General features: G+C 39.3%; 1 protein-coding gene across 1 annotated transcript in view; it reads left to right on the top strand.

Annotated features, from left to right (window-relative positions):
- Positions 1-25752, top strand: part of LOC124261223 (6-phosphogluconate dehydrogenase, decarboxylating-like) — a 37083-nt gene extending 11331 nt beyond the window's left edge. Inside the window, 13 exon segments of the mRNA XM_046695548.1 lie at positions 8395-8553; positions 8555-8575; positions 12074-12139; positions 13006-13124; positions 14157-14223; positions 15714-15848; positions 17293-17418; positions 18814-18877; positions 19709-19839; positions 20788-20921; positions 21210-21309; positions 22064-22186; positions 23665-25752. Coding sequence (XP_046551504.1) covers positions 8395-8553; positions 8555-8575; positions 12074-12139; positions 13006-13124; positions 14157-14223; positions 15714-15848; positions 17293-17418; positions 18814-18877; positions 19709-19839; positions 20788-20921; positions 21210-21309; positions 22064-22186; positions 23665-23784 — 1365 coding nt within the window. The 3' untranslated portion in view covers positions 23785-25752.
- Positions 25753-26053: the final 301 nt, after the last annotated feature.

The raw sequence follows: 26053 nt of genomic DNA, 5'->3' as shown, positions 1-26053 counted from the left end.
CTCTTCTATCGCACTTGGGCTCCTTGTTAATTTAAATAGAGATCTTATTTTTCTGTCCAAATTACATATTTTCAGAGCCAAGTTGCCTTTGGTGCCACAACTCCTTTTGCAAAGCTGCATCCCATGGGCATGCAGGGGTGGAAATAACTTTAAAATTGCTAGTGTACAGTGTGATATACAAATTTGCTTGCCCTACAGAAAAAAACCCTGACACGGGCACCGGGCAATGGGTTATTTCCACCCCTGGGCATGCCAAATAATTGTGATAATTTATTAAACTTTTCATACAAAATAATTGGAAATGATTGAATTTGACTTTTATAGCTATGTATTCACAATGTCCCTAATGTTCACCATGCGCCATGTCCCCAAGGTTCACCATGTCCCTAATGTTCACCATGTCCCTAATGTACACCATTAATGTCACCATGTACCTAATGTTCACCATGTCAATGTTCACCATTAATGTTCACCATGTCCCTAAGGTTCACCATGTCCCTAATGTTCACCATGTCCCTAGTGTACACCATTAATGTCACCATGTACCTAATGTTCACCATGTCCCTAAGCTTCACCATGTCCCTAAGCTTCACCATGTCCCTAAGCTTCACCATGTACCTAAGCTTCACCATGTACCTAAGGTTCACATTACAAGTATGGTCAATATGAAATACAGGGAACATGAAATGTTTTCACAGTACTCGTCAACATTTGAGTGGATTGAAAATTGCGAATGCTGCTATTCTTGCACTGGTTAGTGATCTACAGGCAGCAAGGGGGAAGTAAATTGACAGTGTGGACAAGGTTGTTGTGATAATGTATCAGGCTATATCTACATGTCCACACAATAAGTGAAGGAGGTACATCCGTGTCAAATTTCACTTCCTGGTTCACTTTAAATTCATCACCATGGCAACTTTTTCAACAGCAACACAAAATCTTTATTACATTCCGCTTATCTTTTTTCCAAAACATTGTTGTGCCATGAAGATCCGGGTTAGAATTCGTCTGCTTGTCATAAGATGTGACTAATATGATCGGGTGGTGAGGCTCATTGACTTGGTTGACACATGGCATTATGTCCCAAATGTGTAGATCAATGCTCATCCATGATGATCACTGGATTATCTGATCCGGACCTGATTGTTTACAGACCATGACCACATATCGAATATTGCTGATTGCAGAGAGTAATACAACAAGCAAAACAAACAAACTTTAATAGTTAGGATAGTTAGTTGGCTTAAGTCATGTGTAAACAGAGAGCAGTCACTCCTAGATTCCAGATCAAACATTCACGATTTCAAAGGCAAATTTAAGTCAATTCTGCATCCCATTTTACAAAACTCTTAAAAACCTTCTTCAGTTAAAAAACTTGAAAACCCCCAAATTTCTTCAAAAGATCGATGTGAACATAATTGCAGTCTTAGATATTCAAATAATATTATTGTAGGGTGCTTAAGAAAACGGTTCTAGTTCTGGTTCAGGTTCTGGTTCAAGGTTCTGGATTCTGGATTCAGGTTCTGGTTCAGGTTCTGGTTCAGGTTCTGGTTCTGGTTCTGGTTCCCTGTATCTGGTTCTGGTTCTGGTTCTGGTTCAGGTTCTGAGTTCTGGTTCTGGTTCCTGTATCTGGTTCAAAGTTCGTTCTGTATCTGGTTCAAGTTCAGGTTCTTGGTTCAGGTTCAGGTTCTGGTTCAGGTTCTGGTTCAGGTTCTGGTTCTGGTTCAGGTTCAGGTTCTGGTTCTGGTTCAGGTTCTGGTTCTGGTTCAGGTTCTGGTTCCTGTATCTGGTTCAAGTTCAGGTTCTGGTTCAGGTTCAGGTTCAGGTTCTGGTTCAGGTTCTGGTTCTGGTTCCTGGTTCTGGTTCTGGTTCAGGTTCTGGTTCTGGTTCTGGTTCTGGTTCTGGTTCCTGTATCTGGTTCAGGTTCAGGTTCTGGTTCAGGTTCTGGTTCTGGTTCAGGTTCTGGTTCTGGTTCAGGTTCTGGTTCTGGTTCTGGTTCTGGGTTCAGGTTCAGGTTCTGGTTCTGGTTCCTGTATCTGGTTCAAGTTCAGGTTCAGGTTCTGGTTCTGGTTCTGGTTCTGGTTCTGGTTCTGGTTCTGGTTCAGGTTCAGGTTCTGGTTCTGGTTCTGGTTCTGGTTCTGGTTCAGGTTCAGGTTCAGGTTCTGGTCAGTTCTGGTTCAAGTTCAGGTTCAGGTTCTGGTTCTGGTTCAGGTTCAGGTTCTGGTTCAGGTTCAGGTTCAGGTTCCCTGTATCTGGTTCAGAGTTCAGGTTCTGGTTCAGGTTCAGGTTCAGGTTCTGGTTCAGGTTCAGGTTCTGGTTCTGGTTCTGGTTCAGGTTCAGGTTCAGGTTCTGGTTCAGGTTCAGGTTCTGGTTCAGGTTCAGGTTCTGGTTCAGGTTCAGGTTCTGGTTCTGGTTCCTGTATCTGGTGCTGGTTCCTGTATCTGGTGCTGGATCCTGTATCTGGTTCTGGTTCCTGTATCTGGTTCTGGTTCAAGTTCCTGGTTCTGGTTCAAGTTCCTGGTTCTGGTTCCTGTATCTGGTTCTGGTTCCTGTATCTGGTTCAGGTTCTGGCTCAAGTTCCTGGTTCTGGTTCCTGTATCTGGTTCAAGTTCCTGTATCTGGTTCAGGTTCTGGTTCAAGTTCCTGGTTCTGGTTCCTGTATCTGGTTCAAGTTCCTGTATCTGGTTCAGGTTCTGGTTCAAGTTCCTGGTTCTGGTTCCTGTATCTGGTTCTGGTTCCTGTATCTGGTTCTTGTTCCTGTATCTGGTTCAGGTTCTGGTTCAAGTTCCTGGTTCTGGTTCAAGTTCCTGGTTCTGGTTCCTGTATCTGGTTCTGGTTCCTGTATCTGGTTCAGGTTCTGGTTCAAGTTCCTGGTTCTGGTTCCTGTATCTGGTTCAAAGTTCCTGTATCTGGTTCAGGTTCTGGTTCAAGTTCCTGGTTCTGGTTCCTGTATCTGGTTCAAGTTCCTGTATCTGGTTCAGGTTCTGGTTCAAGTTCCTGGTTCTGGTTCCTGTATCTGGTTCAGGTTCTGGTTCAAGGTTCCTGGTTCTGGTTCCTGTATCTGGTTCTGGTTCCTGTATCTGGTTCAGGTTCTGGTTCAAGTTCCTGGTTCTGGTTCCTGTATCTGGTTCTGGTTCCTGTATCTGGTTCAGGTTCTGGTTCAAGTTCCTGGTTCTGGTTCAAGTTCCTGGTTCTGGTTCCTGTATCTGGTTCAGGTTCTGGTTCTGATCTCCCATCACACGGGCTCCTTTTTCTTCAAATGGGATTATAATTTCTAAGTTAATTATAATTTGTATGTATAGATTGTAAGCATTATTCCAATAGGAGCTTAGTATCCCATGAATGTATGACATTCAAATTCTGGTCATGTATGCTAATAGTACTGCTGTCGGTCAGCATGTTACAGGGTCACTACAGACTGTAGTTGGATGTCCAGAGGTGTATGTCATTCAGAATAGGTTTGAACATGTTGAAGTTTTGGATGTCATTTATTGTCAAAACAAGTTAATGTTCATGCTGGGTTGCCATGAACTAAGTGCACATTGGTGGGAATTTGGTCATTTTAACACATGAATTTGTGTTTTGGAAATGAAGGTTTTTATGATGGATACAGGGTGGTGGGGTAGCCTTGTGGTTAAGGCGTTGGCTCGTCATGCCAAAGACCCGGGTTCGATTCCCCACCTCGGCACAATGTTCATTCAGATGAAAGATTTAGGGGTTACTGCGCCACATGGGTACAATGTGTGAAGACCATTTCTGTGATGTTGCTGGAATATTGCTAAAAGCGGCTTAACAGACACACAATTAAAATATAATTATAAAGTTTGTGTGGTCAGGATATATTAAAAACATCTTGTACAGTACTATGTTAAGTCAAGTTCGAAGATGAAATTTATTAAACAGTTCATACAAAATAATAGGAAATGATTGAATTTGACTTTTATAGCTATGTATTCTCTATGTCCCTAATGTTCACCATGCCCCATGTCCCTAAGGTTCACCATGTCCCTAATGTACACCATGTCCCTAATGTACACCATTAATGTTCACCATGCCCCTAATGTTCACTATGTCCCTAAGGTTCACTACCATGTCCCTAAGGTTCACCATGCCCCTAATGTTCACCATGCCCCATGTCCCTAATGTTCACCATGTCCCTAATGTACACCATTAATGTTCACTAATGTCCCTAAGGTTCACCATGTCCCTAAGGTTCACCATGTCCCTAAGGTTCACTAATGTTCACCATGTCCCTAAGGTTCACCATGTCCCTAATGTACTCCATGTCCCTTATGTTCACACCATGTCCCTAATGTTCTGCCCCATGTCCCTAAGGTTCACCATGTCCCTAATGTACACCATGTCCCTAATGTTCACCATGCCCCATGTCCCTAAGGTTCACCATGTCCCTAATGTACACTATGTCCCTAATGTACACCATTAATGTTCACCATGCCCCTAACCATGTAATGTTCACCATGTCCCTTGGGTTCACTCCATGTCCCTTGGAGTTCACCATGTCCTAATGTACACCATTAATGTTCACCATGTCCCTAATGTTCACCATGTCCCCATGTTCACTACATGTCCCTAAGGTTCACCATGTCCCTAATGTACACCATTAATGTTCACCATGTACCCAATGTTCACCATGTGTCTCTTCACCATGTCCCTAATGTTCACCATGTCCCTAAGGTTCACCATGTCCCTAATGTTCACCATGTCCCTAATGTTCACCATTAATGTCACCATGTCCCTAATGTTCACCATGTCCCTAAGCTACACCATTAATGCTTCACCATGTCCCTAATGTTCACCATGTCCCTAAGGTTCACCATGTCCCTAAGGTTCACATTACAAATATGGTCAATATGAAATACAGGGAACACGAAATGTTTTCACAGTACTCGTCAACATTTGAGTGGATTGAAAATTGCGAATGCTGCTATTCTTGCACTGGTTAGTGATCTACAGGCAGCAAGGGGGAAGTAAATTGACAGTGTGGACAAGGTTGTTGTGATAATGTATCAGGCTATATCTACATGTCCACACAATAAGTGAAGGAGGTACATCCTTGTCAAATTTCACTTCCTGGTTCACTTTAAATTCATCACCATGGCAACTTTTTCAACAGCAACACAAAATCTTTATTACATTCCACTTATCTTTTTTCCAAAACATTGTTGTGCCATGAAGATCCGGGTTAGAATTCGTCTGCTTGTCATAAGATGTGACTAACATGATCGGGTGGTGAGGCTCGCTGACTTGGTTGACATGGCATTATGTCCCAAATGTGTAGATCAATGCTCATGATGATGATCACTGGATTATCTGATCCAGACCTGATTGTTTACAGACCATGACCACATATCCGGAATATTGCTGATTGCAGGAGTAATACAACAAGCAAACAAACAAACTTTAATAGTTAGGATAGTTAGTTGGCTTAAGTCATGTGTAAACAGAGAGCAGTCACTCCTAGATTCCGCATCAAACATTTACGATTTCAAAGGCAAATTTAAGTAAATTCTGCATCCCATTTTACAAAACTCTTAAAAAACCTTCTTCAGTTAAAAACTTGAAAAAACCCCAAATTTCTTCAAAAAGATCGATGTGAACATAATTGCAGTCTTAGATATTCAAATAATATTATTGTAGGGTGCTTAAGAAAAGATTACTTTATGAATAAATCATCTTTATTTGTGATTATTTTAAAAATATCCTTATAACAAATGTCTCAGTTCATTTTTGTATAACCAATCATATGTTTGAAATTTACCCCTACTTTTCGGTTGATAGTCAATCTTAATTCAACCTTCAAAATAAGTAAATTCTGCATCAGAACATGGCAAGTTCTGCAGGTATTCGGCATGGAAATGCGTTTTCCGCGCACCAGACATTTTTCTGCATCAAAAGGTAATTTCCTTGATTTTTTCTGCAACCGTGAAATCCAGGAGGGACTAAGAGAGCATTCAACCATATTCAGTTCAGGTTTGGTGTCATGGTTATTGTAGTGTGAAGTTTCAGGCTTAAAATGGCCTTGAATTTTAGGTCATTTGGAAAATGGCATGTATCCAGACCAGGCAGTATATAGTAGCCAACACTCTCATGAATTTAACTTGACAGTACTCTGGCCACAGGTCATCGTCATGATAAATTAACTGTTAATAGTGTTATTATGTTCAAAACATGTCAAAGTGAGGAAGACAGCTTGCTGGCATTTCATATTTACGAGATGCATGTTTGAGAACTAGCCTTGAAACTGTGATGCGATCCCTCTTCAAATGAAGTGTGCCAAGTGTAATATTGTAGTGACTGTGTCGATGTGCTGAGGTGGCAGTATTACATCCTGTATTGTGTTGTAGGTGGCAGCCTTCAACATGTTTAATGGGACTGTGCCCAGAGTGGAACTACAGAGATGCCAACCACTCGAGTGGAGGAGTTATTCCGATTTATAAAATACAAAATCTACTGTCCGTTTTGTCTATTAAAAAACTCAGATTTTTTAGAAAGTACAAATATAATAATAAATGTTTGAAAGAATTTTAGTAAATAGCCATTTAAATATGTTCATTTGAGTTAAGTATCATCTGGTTAAATATGGCCAGAAATTGCATATTTCCAGGCTAAATCTAAAGATTTTCATAAGGGAGGCCCTCCAGATCCCCACCGTCAAAAGGGACCCGAGCCCCCCAACTCGCACCTTGCGGGAATTGCTTCTAACAAGGCATGACTCCGCTTTCATTCGATTCAGGGTTGGCATCTCTGGTTAAACTAGTGGAATATTGTAGTGGCCATATTGATGTCACATTGTGTTCAGGTGGTAGCCATCCGATTTACTGCACCATTGAGAATGTGCATCACAAACAAACCTCAATCTTGGGACAGCAATATCAGCAACATATCAGCCATTCCCACTGATTATGATCAAGTTTGCGAAAAATTCTGAATTGAAAACCATTAAGAGTTGCAGTGGCTTTGGTTGCTAGCTATGCCAGTTACCTGCTGACCCTAACTCTATGTCAACATTTAAATGGTTGGTGAAATGTTCAAGAAAACAAGTGGCAGGTTCTGTAAATCTTGAAATTAATGTTTCCAAGTTAATGTAACTGATGGCCCCAAGCCAAATGCGACTTTCCTCCAACCACAGAGTAATTGTGTGTAGATATAAAATAGCCTCTAATATATTTAAGCCTTACATTAACCCATTTTACATTAGTCATATCAGACAGTGAATAGCAGTGACTATAAAAGTACTTCTGGAGGGAACTGTTAAATCCGTCATAAAACAACATTACATTGATTGGAATGTGGAAAAGGTGTAAACCAAATTGAACATGTTGAAGGCAGACAACAAGACAAAGGCTGTAGAAAAGAGAATAAGTATGATACAGTCTATCCATGCACACTGGGTCATGTCAGCCTTTGATGCAGTCACCGAGAACAAGGAAACTGTATTCGCATGCTTGAGTGCTCAGTGACGCTTAGTTCGACACTAGTGAGCAGGGCTCTTGACCACAACAATGACACCTCACTGGATGTCCATTATGCAATTTCTAGTGTTTGAATGAGAAATTGCTACAGGTCCATACTTGTTAAAACCGCTCCTCAATAAACGGTGATGTGGATAAGAGTTTTCATACTTCACTTGGTATTATCACTATCCAAAATATTATGTCATTTTTTAAACGTATTTGCAAAGTTTGTTTAATGCGAGGAAAGACCATTCCAATTGTTTGCATATAATTTCAAACTGAATTACTCACGGAGTGAGTGAGCTTAGTTTTACGCCGCAGCCAGCTATATTCCAGCTATATGGCCGTGGTCTGTAAATAATCGAGTTTGGACCAGACAATCCAGTGATCAACAGCATGAGCATCGATCAGCGCAATTGGGAACCGATTACATGTGTCAACCAAGTCGGCAACCATGACCACCCGATCTCGTTAGTGGCCTCTTACGACAAGCATGGGTTACTGAAGGTCAATATCTAACCCAGATCTTCACGAGTGAATTAATTACGATTAAGATTAATTAAGATTTTTTGTCATTTGTGACCACAACTAATTTGGAATGGATTTAGGGGTTAGTGTAAGTTCACTGAAATGCAAGCACTGGTCATATGGAGGATATAAGATGGATTGAGTGTAATTTTGTAATGACTGTGTTGATGGGTTGAAGTGACTGTATTACATCCTGGGGGCAGTGGGGTAGCCTAGTGGTTAAAGCGTTCACTCGTCACGCCGAAGATCCAGGTTCTATTCCCCACATGGGTACAATGTGTGAAGCCCATTTCTGGTGTTCCCCACCGTGATATTGCTGGAATATTGCTAAAAGCGGTGTAAAATCCAACTCGCTCACTTACTCAATATTATATCCTGTATTGTGTTGTAGGTGGTTGCCTTCAACCGGACTGTATCCAAGGTGGAAGATTTCTTGGCAAAGGAGGCCAAGGGCACGAAGGTGATTGGTGCCAAGTCTCTGGAGGACATGGTGAAATTGCTGAAGAAGCCACGACGTGTCATGATGCTGGTCAAGGCTGGACAGGCCGTAAGACGCCTTCATCGATAAACTGGTCAGATTTCAGAATAGCTTTCTACGTTATTTACACATACCTTTTGCAAGCAACTTATTGCACATACCGTATCATGTTTACATCACTTTCTGGTACCAGAGTGGCATTGGGGAAACCTAGTGGTTAAAGTGTCCGCTCGTCAAGCTAATGACCCAGGTTCATTTCCCCACCTGGGTACAATGTGTGAAACCAATTTCTGGTGTCCCCCGCCGTGATATTGCTGGAATATTGCTAAAAGCGGCGTAAAACTAAACTCACTCAGTCAGTCTATGCAATGCAGGTCACTACAGTCTTATACAGCATGGTACACCATCTCATCCTATTTGTTTTATCTAAAGTAAATTTTCTGTAGTCACCTTAATGACCACACACACACTTGATGATTGAGTTAATAATTACTTAGCTACTACAATTTCCTTCTTGCTGTTTTCTATGGAAATCTTTATCATCCAATGTTGGATGTGTTGTTGACAGTATTTACAGATTGGTTTAGAACTTAGCCAGAGGGCAACTCACTGGAGCAGTGTACTTGACATAGCAATTACACTTTGTCAAAGTAGGTGTATTAAAATCAAACTATTGAGATGGTGACTGTATCCCCTGAAAGTTGACCAAGCACGGCGGTTATGTCAGGGTGAAAGAGCGGGCATGTTTAGAGAGTAGCTTACAGATAGGTCACACCTGATTGAAATCTGTGATTGAGGTTGAACATGTTAAAAGTACTTCAGAGCATTAATTGTCCTTGACCAGATAGACATCAGCAGGAGTCATCATCAAAGCCCACCATTATCACTGACATATTACATTTCCATTTCTTATTGAAGCTGTGTGATTTGTTTAGTATAAATGTCATAAATGTCATTTATTGTGTATTGCAAAAATCATGCTGCTTTAACGTTTCCATTACTGGAATGGAGTCTGCTGGAACTAGCCATGCATTTGTTCATGACCTGAGAGATTAATACTTTATTGCAGGCTGACATATCAGTGGTTGCCATCGATAGCACACAGGAGAGTTGTGTTGATAGTCAGATAGACATGGCTACCATAGTTGTTGTATTAATCACTCTGTCCCCTCTCTCCCAAATTCAAGCCTAGCCATGCATTTGTTCATGACCTGATCGATAGAGATTAATACCTTATTAAGGAGCCCACAGGAGCATCATGTGTAGAGTCTGATAGAAATGGTTACCATATTTGTTGTATTAACCACCCCCACCCCCACTCCCCCTTTCCCATATTCAACTTAACAAGCTGAAATCACCTCAACTGAGACCAGTACTTTACATGAAAGTTTGTTGTGTTGATTTTACAGAAAACTGTCTCATAAAAAGGGTATACAATTAGTTTTTCGATTTTCATCAATTTTTTAACTTAGTTTCTTCACCACCACTTGATCTCTGAAGACAATATTCTTGTGTATGGTTTCAAAAAACGTACTCTGTTGTCAAGTTTTTTTTACACCAATGGCCCTTATTACAGTGAATATGGTGAATTAAAACATCCTCATGGGATCAACATGATCATGAGCTCTTCAATTAAAGTACGATCCTTGCATGGTTAGGAGCATGTGTTGAATGTAATTAATTTGAATGTGCACATGAGTAAACCTACATTCATTAAGTACAGGTTGCACACTTACCATGTTATTTCAGGGGGGATTATGGTCACACTTTTTGTTTTGGTTTTTGGTTAAATGTTTCATAAAATAATTGAATGTGTTTTTATTTGACTGTCCACTCAATTTTGTATGGCTTAGAAAAAATATGAATAAATGTTGGCAACTATTTATTTATTAACTAGGTGAATTAATTTTGCCTGTTTAACACCTGTTGAACATATTGTAAGAAGCACATCTCAGCCCTGACGGATACGTTCCTATGTTTATCAATTGATGCCATTAAATAACACTGTATGGCAGATCTTAAAATACACTTACTTAAACTAAACATTAATTCTTAAAACTATCAGGTATATAAAAACAATGTCAGAAAACAATATTGTGCTGGTTCTCCAATAAATATGTCACAATACATTATTAGAACTTGTAACATATTTATCAATTAGAGTTCACACGTGTCACAATCTCATTCAGCTCATAAATTCTTGTACTTCCTGCGACAGATGTAACTGACGATATCTGGATATTGTCTGATGGTTCCATTATCATAATATTGAGTCTTCAGTGTTTTGTCTGCTGTGTTGATGAAAAAGTCAAATTGAACAGATGTATAACGTAGTTAGTTTCAAACAGCAGCATGTGGAAACATTGTGCAAAATAGTTTCAAAATTTTGCTAGCCACTGGCAACCACTAGCTATGCCGAAAGTTACTAGCCCACAAAACAATTTACTAGCCCAAACTTTGAATGTAGAAACTAAGCAAAAGATTACCAAAATAGATGAGAATAAGATATTGTCGGCATGACACAGGTTTCATCATCTTGCAAGATTTTAAAGTAATTTATAACTGTGTGGAAAGGATGTTTTCACCCACCATGAAAGATTCAACATAATGGTACCCCGTATATTGGTACTTCCGGTAGAATTTGGCGGTTGTACTTCTTCTGGTAATAGATTTAGAAATGACATGCTCTAGACAGACATTGCCATACATGCAACATAGTCAGTGTTTTTGTAGCCTGCCATAGTATTTTTAGTCACACAGCGTGTGAGTATGATTAGCCAGGACATGCCCCGTGTTGCCATGCCCCGTGTCAGAGTGTTTGTCACAGGAAGTACTGAAGTCTCGCAAGGTGCCATGACCTACTGGGGGCCCTATTCTGGATGGTCTCAGCTAATGGTGTCATTGTACATGAATCAGTGCTTATGCTATCAACCACTAGTTTGACCCGTTGATTGTCCCAGATATGATCGATGAAGGGCTGCAGTGGTAGAGCTGGAATAAAGCTGCATGCTGCAAAAACAAGCTTAATATGCATGCATCCATTCACTCTCATGTTTGCATTCTAAGTTTAAACTGCAAAAGTTGTATAAGTTCCTAGTAAGTTGTTTGCAAAATTATTCCAAGGATTATCCCACATTATTCTGTGATGTATACTTTGTTATTCCATGAAGGATTCTATGTTTTTCCAAAGCTTTTAACAAATTATTCTAATCTGTATACCATGTTATTCCATTATGCATTTCACATTATTCCAAGGTATATACCATGTTATTCCAAGGTGTATACCATGTTATTCCATGATGCATATCACATTATTCCAATGTATATACCATGTTATTCCAAGGTGTATACTGATAAATATACTATGCTATTCCATGATGCATATCACATTATTCCAATGTATATACCATGTTATTCCAAGGTGTATGCTAATATACTATGCTATTCTATGACGCATACCACATTATTCCAAGGTGTTTACCATGTTATTCAAAGTACAACATGTTACTTATTATCATGTTGATCTAATCTGTTTATAATGTAATTCCATTTTGTGTACAACATTCTTATACCATGTTCTCTGTGTCATCAGGTTCCTCTGCTGGAAAAAGGAGACATAATCATTGATGGCGGCAACTCAGAATACCGAGACTCCAATGTAAGTAAACACTCCCACGTCCTGACATCCTGGTTTAATTAATGGGACCGCCTCCGTGGTGTGGTGGTAAGAGAGAGAGCGGAAGATCACAGGTTTGATCCCCAGCCGTGTCATTCCAAAAGATGTTAAAATGTGGTACTTGTTGGTTCCTGCTTTGCGCTCAGCATTAATGGGTACTGGTCGGCTTGGACTCAGTATGATGTGTCTGAGTGGGGTATTCATGCTTCACTGCAGCATGGTATCTCAGTGAGATAGCACTATAAAACCAGCGTCAGTCTGGGCTAGTACAAGCAGCCGCACATACACATTCACACGCGTGCACGTCGTCATATGAGGGAAATATTCTTAAGTACAACGTTAAACCCCATGCCACCCCACCACCTCACCTAATATTTAACGTCACAATGGCAATATTTCACCATACCGTGACAGCTTTCCCTTGATCTGCAGCAGTTATCAATTTACATTCAAAATAAATGGATTAAAATAAACTCCTGCTTAGTTTTTATCTAATGTGATGACTGTGATGGTAAAAGTGACTTGATAACAGGACTGATGAAAGAAAAGATGTTTTCGATTACAGAATTGTATTGAATGCAATATGTTAATACAGGTTTTTATAAACTTGAAAAAGAGGAATTTTTTAAGTTCTCAAGTTTAATCTGCAGAACAATTTTTTTGTCAATTTGCCTCCAAAGGGCTCTTAGTTTAGAGTTCAAGATAAACATCAGTGTTAATTCTTTCTATGGTTGAAGATTTTCACAGGAGAGACTTGTAATGGTAGCCATGACCTCTTTAATGCTATGTGTTTATAAACATACATGAAAATAATGCTATTTTCTAGTTGTTCAATTTCACATTTTCAGAGGAGAGCCAAATCCCTGGAAGAAAAGGGACTACTTTTTGTTGGTAGTGGTGTAAGTGGTGGTGAAGATGGTGCGCTCTACGGCCCATCCCTCATGCCTGGAGGGTCACCAGCAGCGTGGTATGTGAACTTCTTCTCTCTGCTGTAAATATTACCACACAGCAATTATTTGGAGAATATATCTACATCTGAGGAGCTAGGTTACTTGTAGACTTAGCTGAATAAAATCTGGAACTGAACCTGTCAGCTTTCAAGTATTCTGAAGCCCCTAAAACTTTTCAGTTTGCCAAACTGTTTTTTGAATATTGTAGGTACATCATCTCTGCATTTTATTACCCATAAGTGAACCCATAACTGTTTCAAAATGTGATGGTTTGTTTCAATTGGAGAGAGATTTTCGTATTCATGGAAGAATATTTTGCTATAGAAATTTTGTGATTATTTGCATCCTCATTTAGACCGAAAATAATGGCAATTTCAAAATTCATGGGTAGGATCATCTCGATAATCTCCAGGGTATACGTTCCGATAAATCTCCACTATACCCTGGATGCATCTATGGCTCGGACCCATGATTTTATTACCTCCCTTGGCTGGCTTTTTATCCAATCAGGTGTCTATGCTGGGAAGTTGAACGTACCAATCACAACTCACTTTCGCTTCTTTTATCTAACCGGTTAAACTTGGCAACATAATTGTTGCAGAATTACTCAGAAAGAGGTAGAAGGAGTTCTTGCATATATTTTTAAGGTTTCAGACCTGTTAATTTGTCTGTACGATATCCCCCAAACCTTCGCGGCTGATATCGCAATCTTTGTTGACACTGGCAAGCTCGGTTGTAATGACGGCTTAGCTGATAGTGTACTGTGAGAATGTGGAGCCAGCAAAGGGAGGTAATAAAATTATCAAATCATACATGCATCCAGGGTACTAGTGGAGATTTATCGTAACGTATATCCTAGAGCTTATCGCGGATGGGGTAGGATTACACACCATAGATTATCCGTAGGGTATTGTACCATCATGTGGATTGAAAATAGTGGTTTTAATATTCATTTTAGGACCACTGTTGTTAGATAATTCATAATTTGTCTTTCAATCATTTAGACCAAAAATTGTTCTCTCACACGATGCTCTGACCTGTGTTTGCAGGCCGCACATTAAGGACATCTTCCAGGGCATATCAGCCAAGGTGGGCTCGGAGCCCTGCTGTGACTGGGTAGGTGTAATACGGATGGAGAAAACTGTATTCAGAGACATCATCATCATAATAATAATAGTGCATATTTATAACGCGCACGTATCCACGCTCAGAAGCATGCTCTTGGCGCTACATAAGTACCTTAAAATAAATACATTATATGTACAAAGCAAGAAAACTACAACGAATAGGTGCATAATACAATAAAGGCTATTGAGGATAATATTTAGCAAAGAGGTAGGTTTTGAGATTTGATTTAAAAGAGGCCAGAGATTCAGAGTGTTTGAGGTCAAAGGGGATAGAGTTCCACAAGACAGGGGAAGTGTTGGAGAAAGTTCTGTATCCAAAGGTTTTAAGTTTGTAGTTCGGCACTGTCAGAAGGTTTTGCTGCTGTGAGCGAAGTTCGCGCGATGGACTGTAGGGGTTGATCAGATCTGCAATGTAGGGTGGAGCCTGGCCGTGAAGGGACTTGTATGTGAGGCAGAGTGTATTGAATTGAATCCTGGCTCTCACAGGTAACCAGTGGAGCTGCTTTAGAACTGGGGTAATGTGACTGTGTTTGGAAGTACGGCTGATGAGTCGGGCGGCTGTTTTGTGGACTTTTTGTAGTCTGTCAAGTAGAGTGTCAGGGAGGCCAATATAGAGACTGTTACAATAATCTAGTCTGCTGAGAATTAGAGCACGGACAAGGGAATGAGCAGATTCTGTGGTAATTGGAGGACGTATACTGCCAAACACTCTTAGATGAGAGTAACATACTTTATATTATACCCTTATTTGATTCCCCAAGTTTGGTAGCTGTAAATTAATTGATCATCAATTAGTTATTTTGATATGTACACTTGTAAGAAAGGATTGTTGAGATGCAAGCTTGTTATATTCAGTTATATGATTTCAAGATGCAGGCTTGTCATTTGCACGTGAAAAAGTGATTGTTGAGGTTCAAGTTGTTATTTGCACTGGTGAAAAAAGATTATCAAGATGCAAGTTTGTTGTGTTCAATTATAGGATTGTCAAGATGTGATGTTGAGATGTGAGCTTGTTATTTTCACTTGTAATGTAGGAAATTTCGAGATGCAAACATATTGTTTTCACTTGTAGGAGATGCAGTTAAACAGTTCATAAAAAATTAAATACAATTTGTAAGAGTCTGAAGATTCATTTGATGAAAGTTGTCTAGTTTTGTAGATTGCCAGAAGAACTTAGAATTACAACTTTAGCAGAAATAATATGTCTGTATCTCTTTTTATTCATTGCAGTGTTGGAATTGGGTTTGTTTTAATGTAGTTTAGCTCCAACTCCAAACTGTACCTTGTTTGTTACAGTTTTGATTTGTATCTTCTGAATACGGGCAGTGGGGTAGCATAGTGGTTAAAGCATTCGCTTCGTCACATCAAAGACCCGGGTTCCATTCCATGCAATGTGTCAAGCCCATTTCTGGTTTTGTCATTGCTAGAATATTGCTAAAAGCGGCATAAAACCATACTCACTCACTCTTCTGTGTACAGGTGGGCCCTGATGGAGCAGGCCACTTCGTCAAGATGGTACACAACGGGATCGAGTACGGTGACATGCAGCTCATCTGTGAGGCCTACCACCTCATGAAAACAGGACTCAGTCTGTCACACCAGGAAATGGCAGATGTATGTGTACATTTGATTATCTTCAATTTCAATTTGGGATTTATGAAAGATGCAAATAAATGAAATAGGATCAGCATAATATTAGGGTTGAAACTGTGCTCTTGCCACGGCACGGTATGTATTGTGGTACAAAGCCTTTGGTTTGGTCCGTTTTGGTTCAGTATAAGAAATGATCATAATGCAGAAAATTGACAAGAGTCAAACCTTACATTGTTTAATAACATGGAAAAAAAATAGCCATTATCTTTGTTATTCTGAATGAACAAAACTGTCATGTTATGACTAAACAGAAATGAAGGTACGAAATACGAAAATACGGTTTACCGGACAAAGGCAAAATGCAGCTGTTCTACTAATACTGCGGTATACTGTTTCGCCCCTACATAACTGAAGGAGACACTTCATTGTATTGTTCTTTATGTTTAAAGTTGATGATAGCTCAGGATTCTGATACAGGCTAAATTCATACCTTGTCAAAGACGAGGCTTGTTGACAGGTTTGGTTCAAACTCCTCACTCCTTCCAAATTCAAATGGTGGCCTAGAAATTACCGAGACAATCTTGTGACTTATAAAGTAAAATTATAAACTTGACACTTGTTAATTTGAATCTTACAATGGAAGTAGTGTGTGCATTTTAATGAAAATAAATGTGTATCATACTGCTATCATTGAGTTAACAATACAGGCAATGAAACTTGGCTTACAGTAGTATAATTTTTAACTTACCTTACCTCATGGTAATGTGCATATTACCTTTGCTCATCCGATACAAAGATTGGAAACATGATCGATAAGTATCCTTGTTGAATGCTATCATGAAACTGATGACGTGTCGATCTCGTCCTTACCTTACCTCATGGTGTCTTGCACCCTGCCTACGATGGATCACCTCCTCCCCACTTTGGACTCCGCTCGGACTTCAGGATTCGGATAAAGTGACGTGTTCTCGTCACATGACGAGATTGGGGGGCGTGCTTCCGCTCGCCGGACAAGATCGACACGTCACCAGTTTCATGATAGCATTCAACAAGGATACTTATCGATCACGTTTCCTATCTTTGTATCGGATGAGCAAAGGTAATATGCACATTACCATGAGGTAAGGTAAGTATTTAAATATCTAAAATATTTAGATTTTAATAATTCTTTGAAGAAATTCCCACATGACATTCCCTTCCACCCCCGAATCAAAATTCACACTAATAAAAGCAGAAGTCAGTAACATGTGTGACCTCCCAGGGCACACACACATGTTCACACACACATAAACACACGTTTGCACACCTTGCAATGAGCTGGGTATGAGACATGTAAGTTGAAGCCACCCTGTGTTGAACATTTATTATCACTCTATTCTGAATTATTATGTTGAACAAAAACTGTATTTACAGATAAATAATATTTCCTGGTGCAAATCATTGACAGTCCTGTGAATATTTGCAGGTATTTGATGATTGGAACAAAGGCGAGCTTAAATCCTTCTTGATTGAGATCACGAGAGACATCATGAAGTTCAAGGACGATAAGGGGGATTACCTTGTCGAGAAAATCAGGGACTCTGCTGGCCAGGTAAGCAACACTGGTGAATGAAAAGGAATTGAAAGAGAAATTTCTTTTTCACTCTTACTCACAACCCTGAAGATGCAGATTAGAACAGGTATTTAACAACCTTGTTGAAAGAGGCGACTATTTGGATCGGGTTGTCAGCCTTGCAGACATAGTTTGACACGTCATTGTATCCCAGTTGATCGATGTTCTCCTGTTGATCACTGGTTTGATTGTTTACAGCCTACCATCATACGGCGGGAATGTTGCTGAGTGTAAAGCAACAAACAAACAAACAAACACTCTTCCTCATAAAAAATTAACATTTGATGGATCATCAGGTTGTTGATATTTATGAGGCAACTGAATTATGTGTGGTGTCATTTGTTTATGTCCCTTTAAGGGGCGGTGGGGTAGCCTAGTGGTTAAAGCATTCGCTCGTTACGCCGAAGACCCGGGTTCGATTCCCCACATGGGTACAATGTGTGAAGCCCATTTCTGGTGTCCCCCGCCGTGATATTGCTGGAATATTGCTAAAAGCGGCGTAAAATCATACTCACTCACTCACTCACTTATGTCCCTTTACATGAAGACTGATTATAAATATACCTACTCAGTTTGGTGCATCGAGAATTGAGTTTGAACAAACTTATTATCCACTTTATTTTAATTGGCTAATCCATTGTTGAACCTGGGATGGTGAGTGACTGAAGTACGGTTGACATATGTTACTGTGCGAGTTGGATTCTTTACCATGATCCACTCAACATATGTACATATAGTTGCTCCATGATCTATCCGAGTGGTGGGGTAGCCTAATGGTTAAAGCGTCCGCTGTTCACGCTGAAGACCCAGGTTTGATTCCCCACATGGGTACAAGGTGTGAAGTCCATTTCTGCTGTTCCCCGTCGTGATATTGCTGGAATTTTGCTAAAAGCGGTGTACAACTAAACTTGCTCGCTCACTCACAAATGATGTGTCAGCATCTTTTCATGCTTTCACCCAGTAGTAACTGAAATTTTGTGGTATAACTGAAATCAGCTGTAAGCCGAGCATATTCTGTATCTATTGTAATAAATGCTCTGTTCCGAGAATAACCCGTTGACCAACTGGAAGTTATCTATATAAGTCTTCCCTACTAAAACTGAAGATGTACTTGAGAGGTTGACGTTTTACAAAGCGAACGTTGCGCTAAGCTGATCGTAACTGGCATACCTAAACATAAACTAATGAAGGTGGTGGCAATACAGGGTATTTTTGTACAATGGCACCATTTGCTTATGGTAACTCAATTCATATGTTTAATAAGTGGTCACTTTGACTCCTTTGTAAGTGCTTGGGGCTCTTATTGTGATGATTTAGTTTTCTTGTATTACTTTGTAATGAAATCTTTATAGTGTTCAATTTTGTTGATTTCAGAAAGGCACAGGGAAATGGACTGCTATTTCATCTCTGGAGTATGGAGTTCCTGTCACACTTATAGGTAGTAGAGTCTTTTCAGCTGACATCTTCCCAATGTGTAGCTTGTTGTGGGTGTCAACTTCTGTCTCTACTTAAATGGCACCTTCATGTGTTGAAGTTAGTGGGCGGTGGGGTAGCCTTGTGGTTAATGTGTTGGCTTGTCACGCTGAAGACCCAGGGTTGATTCCCCATATGGGTACAATGTATGAAGCCCATTTCTGGTGTCTTTCAACGTGATATTGCTGGAATATTGCTAAAAGTATAAAACCCAACTCACTCACTCACTCAGGAAGTTAGAAGGGCATGAGTGGCCCAGTGGTGGAAGATGATGCAATTCCCTGTGTAGAGTTGTTTCCCTTGGGCACACCAGAAATTTACTTTTGTGGGTTCTAATCCAACTCCACCCCAGTTTCGACCCTAAGTTTGTTAACATTATAATGATGATGAGGACAAACTTTATGGATGTACAACTTTTTTCGGATGATGTGACGTTTCGATATAGATTCTTGTCAAGCAAGTTGTCTAAACATTTCAAAGAAGGAAATCATACTCGGGTTTGTGGGTTCTGTTACATTCCAACTTTAAGCTGACTCACGTTGATATAACTGGAATACTGTAACATTGTATAAAAAGTAATAAATGTCGGTATATTTTTAGTTTTTGCTGACCTTGATTTGACATGGATTGTTGCACATTCTAATTACAATCTGACCTTGAGTCAGTTCTGATGCTGGAATATGCAGTGTAAAACAACATTCACTCACAGACAAAGCAGTTTCAGTTTTGTAGGAATATAGGACAGGTTCATTCGAAGACAAAATTGTAACTGAGCAAAAAAATCTTTTGTGTCCAGGTGAAGCTGTGTTTGCCCGGTGCCTGTCATCATTACAAGCCGAGAGAGTGGAGGCCAGCAAGCAGATCTCTGGTCCAAAAACTAGCAAGTACACTGGGGACAAGAAGAAATTCATTGAGGCCATCCGACAGGTAAAATAGCCTGAATAAGCAGGCAAGCATTGTTGTTTATATGACAGATGCAAGTCAGTTAAGATGTATTAAAACTATACCTAAGGCATATAGACTGTTAAGAGTGTCATTATGTTTTCATCAATTGCCTAATGAAAAGGGGTAGTCGGGTAGCCAAATGGTTATGGTGTTTGCTTGTCACACTAAAGACCCAGGTTCAATTCCCCAAATGGGTACAATGTGTGAAGTCCATTTCTGGTGTTCCCTGGCGTGACATTGCTGGAAGTTTGCTAAAAGTGTCATGAACTAAACACTGTCAGTCAGGTTAAACATTATGCCAAAACATCCAAAAGTTTTAAGAAAGTCCTTATGTCATCGCCAATTGCTTCTTGAAAACTTTACTGTTTCAACATTATCATAGTTGGAAAAGAAGTTAAATTTTCACTTTCACTGCTTAACAGTTCTTTTCAACGTGGATAAACACACGAATGAATATACTGCTAAGTGGCACCCATTATTTTGATATTACTGTATGTCATGCCATGTATGAATGTGGCGTTAAACAACTAACACACCTCCAACCAGTGTTTTGTGTTAACTTTTTGTGTGTTCGACAAGGAATCCTTTTCATTCTCAAAGAAGGTCTTTGTTAGAGAATTCATTAAAGTTTCAAGATTGATCCATCTTTTGATGTAGCAGTTGATGATCAATTATGAATGAAAATAGACTAATCATCATGCTAAATGCTTGTCTCCTTCTTCTTGCGAATGATAGTGGAACACCTGAAATCCATTGAAGTTCCCTTCTAAAAAGCGGACGTATAATCATCACTCACCCACGAGTAGTCTCCCTTGCCTCCTTTGGCGCCCTTTTTGGTCACATGACCAGCCATGGTTTATGGTTTATCTTTAATACATGTCACACTTAATGTTGTTTTTCAAACAAAGTAAGTAAAATTGTATTCCCCAGGCACTGTACGCCAGCAAGATTGTGTCCTACGCCCAGGGATTTATGTTGATGCGGGAAACAGCCAAGGAACTGAACTGGAAACTCAACTTTGGTGCAGTCGCACTCATGTGGAGAGGAGGCTGCATTATCAGAAGGTATTGTGTCCAAACATAACCTTGCTTGTGTTTCAGTCTGTTCCAGCAGGTGTATTGGATTGAGAGTAGCATCAGAGAGGGGAAGGTGGATGTATAATAGATGACATAAATAGATGGTACTTGTTATTCAGCCTTTTGTCTTGGATTAAGGAGATAAACAAACAATCTTGTTAAACAGCATTACAGGTCACTTTCTGTTTTTGTTATCTTCTCTGAATGATGAAGGCGTGACCTTCAGTGTCACATGAAACAGTGAGAGATTTGTCACTGGTAAACCCTGTGTTTCAGCGTGTTCCTTGGGAACATCAAGGAGGCATTTGACAAGAACCCAGATCTGAAAAATCTCCTCTTGGACGACTTCTTCAAGAAGGCAATTCAGAATTGTCAGGTCAGTGACACAAGTTCCCTTAGAAACTGATTTACCTTTAAGAGGCTTTGTGTGTGAAATTAGGATTGTTGATTCTTTGGTAGTGGACCAACAGTTGCAAATGTTTAAATTCTGAATTGATTTTGTAATCTCTTTATTGAAGAGTGGAAGTTTAGATCATCTAAGCACTAAGATCTGTATGGAATGAAATCATTATTTTAAATCTCAAGGGGAGGTACGGTAGCCAAATGGTTAAAGAGTCACTCATCAAGCTGAAGACCAGGGTTCGATTTCCCACGTGGTGCAACGTGTGAAGCCCATTTCTGTAGTCACTCATTGGACTATTTCTAAAAGTGGCATAAAACCATACTCACTCACTCAAATCTTAATGGGAATTACTCTAAGCAGTAAGATATGGAATGTTGTTATTCCAGAAGTCTATGTTAAAGCATGTGAGTTGTGCATTTGTAGTGATTTTAAGTCACATGTTTCGTTCCAGTGAGCCTATAATATGACTGAACTATGATTAAACTATGATTGAACTAGGATTAAGCTATAACTTAACTAGGGTTGAGCTATGGCTGAATAATTAAACAATGACTGAACAAGGATTAAGCTTTAACTGAACTATGATTGAGCTATGGTTGAATGAGTAAACTATAATTGAACTAGGATTAAGCTACATGGATAACTGAACTAGGGTTGAGCTATGGCTGAATGAGTTAACTATAATTGAACTAGGATTAAGCTATAACTGAACTATGAACTATAACAGGAAGCCTGGAGACAAGTGGTGTCGACAGCAGTGTTGTTGGGAATCCCGACACCGGCGTTCAGTACAGCTCTAGCATTCTTCGATGGGTATCGCAGCGAAAGACTGCCAGCCAACCTCATCCAGGTACAGTAATGACAGATTGACAGCATTTGTAGTGATCTCCCCTATTTGGGTGCAGGATCAGAAAAGGTTTCCAGTATTCAGTGTTAGTTGTGAGATCTGACTAAAGAGGATCAAATGGTCAGACTTGGTGACTTGCCTGATTTGATGTTATCTCGCCCAGTAGGTTCCCAACACCTCATTACTTTATTTTGTTTACACCTTGAACATTGCTAACCCGTGAAGATCTGGGTTAGAATTGATCTTCAGTAACCCGGGATCGGGAGGTCAGGCTCGCTGACTTGGTTGACACATGTCATCGTATCCAAGTTGTGTAGATCGATGCTTATGCTGTTGATCACTGAATTGTCTGGTCCAGATTCAATTATTACAGACCGCTGCCATATAGCTGGAATATTGCAGAGTGCGGCATGAAACTACTCATTCACTCATTGAATATTGCTGACTGCAGTATTTCACAACATTTTCTCATTTTGTAATGGTATTTGCCAAATAATTCCTTCTAAGGATATGAAATAGCTGTGTTGTAAACCAACAAGTACCCTTCAGTTGTCAGTGTCATATATTTGGGGATAAAGTGTTCCTCTGTTAGATGATTGGCCCCTGGTCATATGTCTTGTAAAAAATATACTAGACAAAAATAGTTAGGGATATATGTAAATTTTGAAATTATGAATAATGATCTATTTATTCATTGACACACTGATGAAAATCAATCATAAAAATACCAATATCCCTAACTTATTTTGTCCAGTATAGAAGGAGGGTCCATGATTTAACTGACGGCATGTAATGATTGCTGTTTACTGTCAGTATCTCCCTGTGTCTTTGGAAACAGCAGTTGGACTTAGGTAGGAGTAAGGGACAAGGGTGGGCTTATTTGTTGAAGGGGCTGCAATTTTCTGTCCGAGTTGAGCCGCCTCTGTGGCGTAGTGTGGTTAGAGCATCCACCCGAGAGTGGAAGGTCGTGGGTTCGATCCCCAGCCACGTCATACCAAAAGATGTTAAAATATGGTACTTGTTGGTCCCTGTCAGGCACACAGCATTAATGGGTACAACAAGGACTGGTCGGCTTGGAGTCAGTATAATGTGTCTGAGTGGGGTATTCATGCTTAACTGCGGCATGGTATCTCAGTGAGCTAGCTCTATAAAACCAGCTTAAGTCTGGGTACAAGCAGCCACACATACACACGCATGCACGTCATCAAATGAGCAAAAGATTCTTAAGTACGATGTTAAACCCCATTTCAACTCACCTCAACTCACCTCTGTCAGAGTTGTGTCCCTTGGGCATGCCAGAAACCTATCATTGTGAGTTCCAATCTCATTTTGCCTCAGTTATGTTGCCAGGTTTTCAGCACGTTATCCCCGCTGGTGGCTTTGATAAATGTCTGAGATAAAGCTGATCCAACTTAATATTAAATGCAACAAATCTTAGCTTAATGTTTATTCATTAAAAAGTAAAAATCAATCTGTTTCAGGCACAAAGAGATTATTTCGGAGCCCACACATATGAACTTCTCGCAAAGCCTGGCACCTTTGTTCACACCAACTGGACAGGCCACGGAGGGAGTGTCTCATCATCCACATACGATGCTTGATTTGACAAGATCATAGACCGCTCAACATCCACAACACAATCACACTCTTCTGTAGAGTATTTTGACCTTATAAAGAGCAATTGATCATATTTTCAGATAACATCCTTCTTGAGGCTTATTACAAATGGCTTCAGATGCCAAAAACATAGTCTGAACTGATTTTAGAGTGACCGACACTTCAGTCAGGTCCTGATGTTTTGTTTTAGGTATAAGTTTTGTTTTCAGTTGCAAAATGTCCAGCTAGTTGGCCCCTTATATATTTTAAATTTTTCATAAGTTCTTTCATTTCAAGAATTTTGTTTTGGCTGAAATTTCAGGATTTGAAAAGAAATATACATACAGTGATCTTCATGAGGGGAAAATGTGTTCATAATTCTTTATGTGAAGCTTGTTTTTTTCTGCAACTTACCAGTAGATTTACACTTTTAAACTTACATCTTGACATTGTTATGATTATTTAATCTACACTTGTTTCATGCTTATTGGTTATTGTTACCCATTATGTATAAACAGGAACTGTTCAGGAGGAAGATCCAATAAACAAAAGTTTGTTTTTACCTGTCTATATGTATTATGTATTATGTATCAAATAGTGACCAATATCTAGTGTAGCTCCATTTTCTCAAGATATATACTCTGGACTAAATCACCACCATAGCTCTTGATTGTTTTGGAAGCAATGTCATAATCCCTCACAACAGAGCACTTGATTATGAGCTTGAAATCAGCAATTAATCAAATGTGTTTTTTCTAAACGAGTTATACGTGAAGCCCATTTCTGATGTCTCCTGCCGTGATATTGCTGGAATATTGCTAAAAGTGTCATAAAACCATACTCATTAACTCACTCACTCTAAATGGGTTAAGCCCAGAAAATCAAAATTTGAAAAACTGTTTTAACTGTATTACCCTAACTTTATGAATGTGGAAAGATGATCCCTGGAGTATTAAGTCAAAAAAGAAATAGTGCTATTTGCGCTTGAAACAGAACTCAAGAAGGTGAAAGGTTATGGCAACAAATAACTGACCATCTGTGAAGAATTGTGACATTCAGGGGGCATTCAGGTTTTGCATTACATCATCAAATCAAAGCTGGTATTTTTCCAGGGTATTAGTCATTACAGAATGAGTATGTAGTTCCATGTGTTATCGAGGATGGTCTGTAAACAGTTTGTGCTCTGTATCAATCTCTGATCCAACATCACAACTGTTTATCAAATTAACCATGTCAATATCTAAATATTTGTAATGTGCCTTTTCCAATTGTTTAGTAATATATTATATGTTTGTGTTATTTTGTTATGGCAAGTGTTCCTTGTAAGTGTAGGTTTGAAGTCATTATCGCATGTTATTTGTGAATTTTATAGATATAGAAACTTGCAGTACAACCCTCTTTGCTGGTGTATGGCTTAAGCTTAGATGGATCACAAGAGAATTTATGTTGCATTTTGAGTGGAAGTGAAATTCTGAAGGCTCGATATTTTTAACATTTATTGATTGCTTGTTTTGTTAGAGAAAAGTAGTGAACCATATTTATGATGTGTAAAATAACAGTTGCCATTTTGATGTGAGAAAAATTACCTAAACTTGTCATTCTACATGTTTGGATAATTACCCAAGTTTGAAAATAAATACTGGACTGTAAGATAAAAGATTGGTTTTAGTTTGGAGATACTGACACATTTGGAGATCTAATTTAAGATCTTATTCTTTATAAGTAGTATCTTTCATATTTTACCTGTCATCAGTAAGTTCTTCTTAGCTTTCAAGCAAGTGAACTTATGTGTACATTTGTATTTCGAAGCAAAAAGAATCTTTTCTGCAGAAACTTGCAAGGTAAAGTGACATCTGTTATTTTCAATTGTTGTTTAAAGGCGCTATTTCACACCACACTTCTCTAAAAATACATAATGCATTTCTCTCAATAATACTAGCAGCCATCAGCGAAGCTACCATATAATATATTCCCCCAAAAACTTACGTATTTAGATTACAATATTGAATTAAAAAGTTCAAAGAATTAAATTGAGTCTCGGGGCCCTCTACTGCCCGAATGTTATTTCAAGCGAAGCCTAAAGTGTTATGTCCCTTGAAGCGCTCTTTATAAATACCCTATAACTCCTTGGTAGACAGAACTCAGTCCTAGACAAAAACACTCACAACTTGTGATTGAAACCAGTTTGGCAAACACTGACAACACATCGTGGGACAGTTTTCGATGTACATTGTTTACATTCAATATATGGCAAGTGTTCACTGTTTGGAAGCT

This window comes from Haliotis rubra, unplaced genomic scaffold (genome assembly GCF_003918875.1).
Source record: "Haliotis rubra isolate DU_JTF1 unplaced genomic scaffold, ASM391887v1 Scf791, whole genome shotgun sequence".
In the NCBI taxonomy this organism is placed as follows: Eukaryota; Metazoa; Mollusca; class Gastropoda; order Lepetellida; family Haliotidae; genus Haliotis; species Haliotis rubra.
The sequence above is the reverse complement of the archived record's forward strand: the minus strand, read 5'-3'. Positions and strand labels throughout refer to the sequence as shown.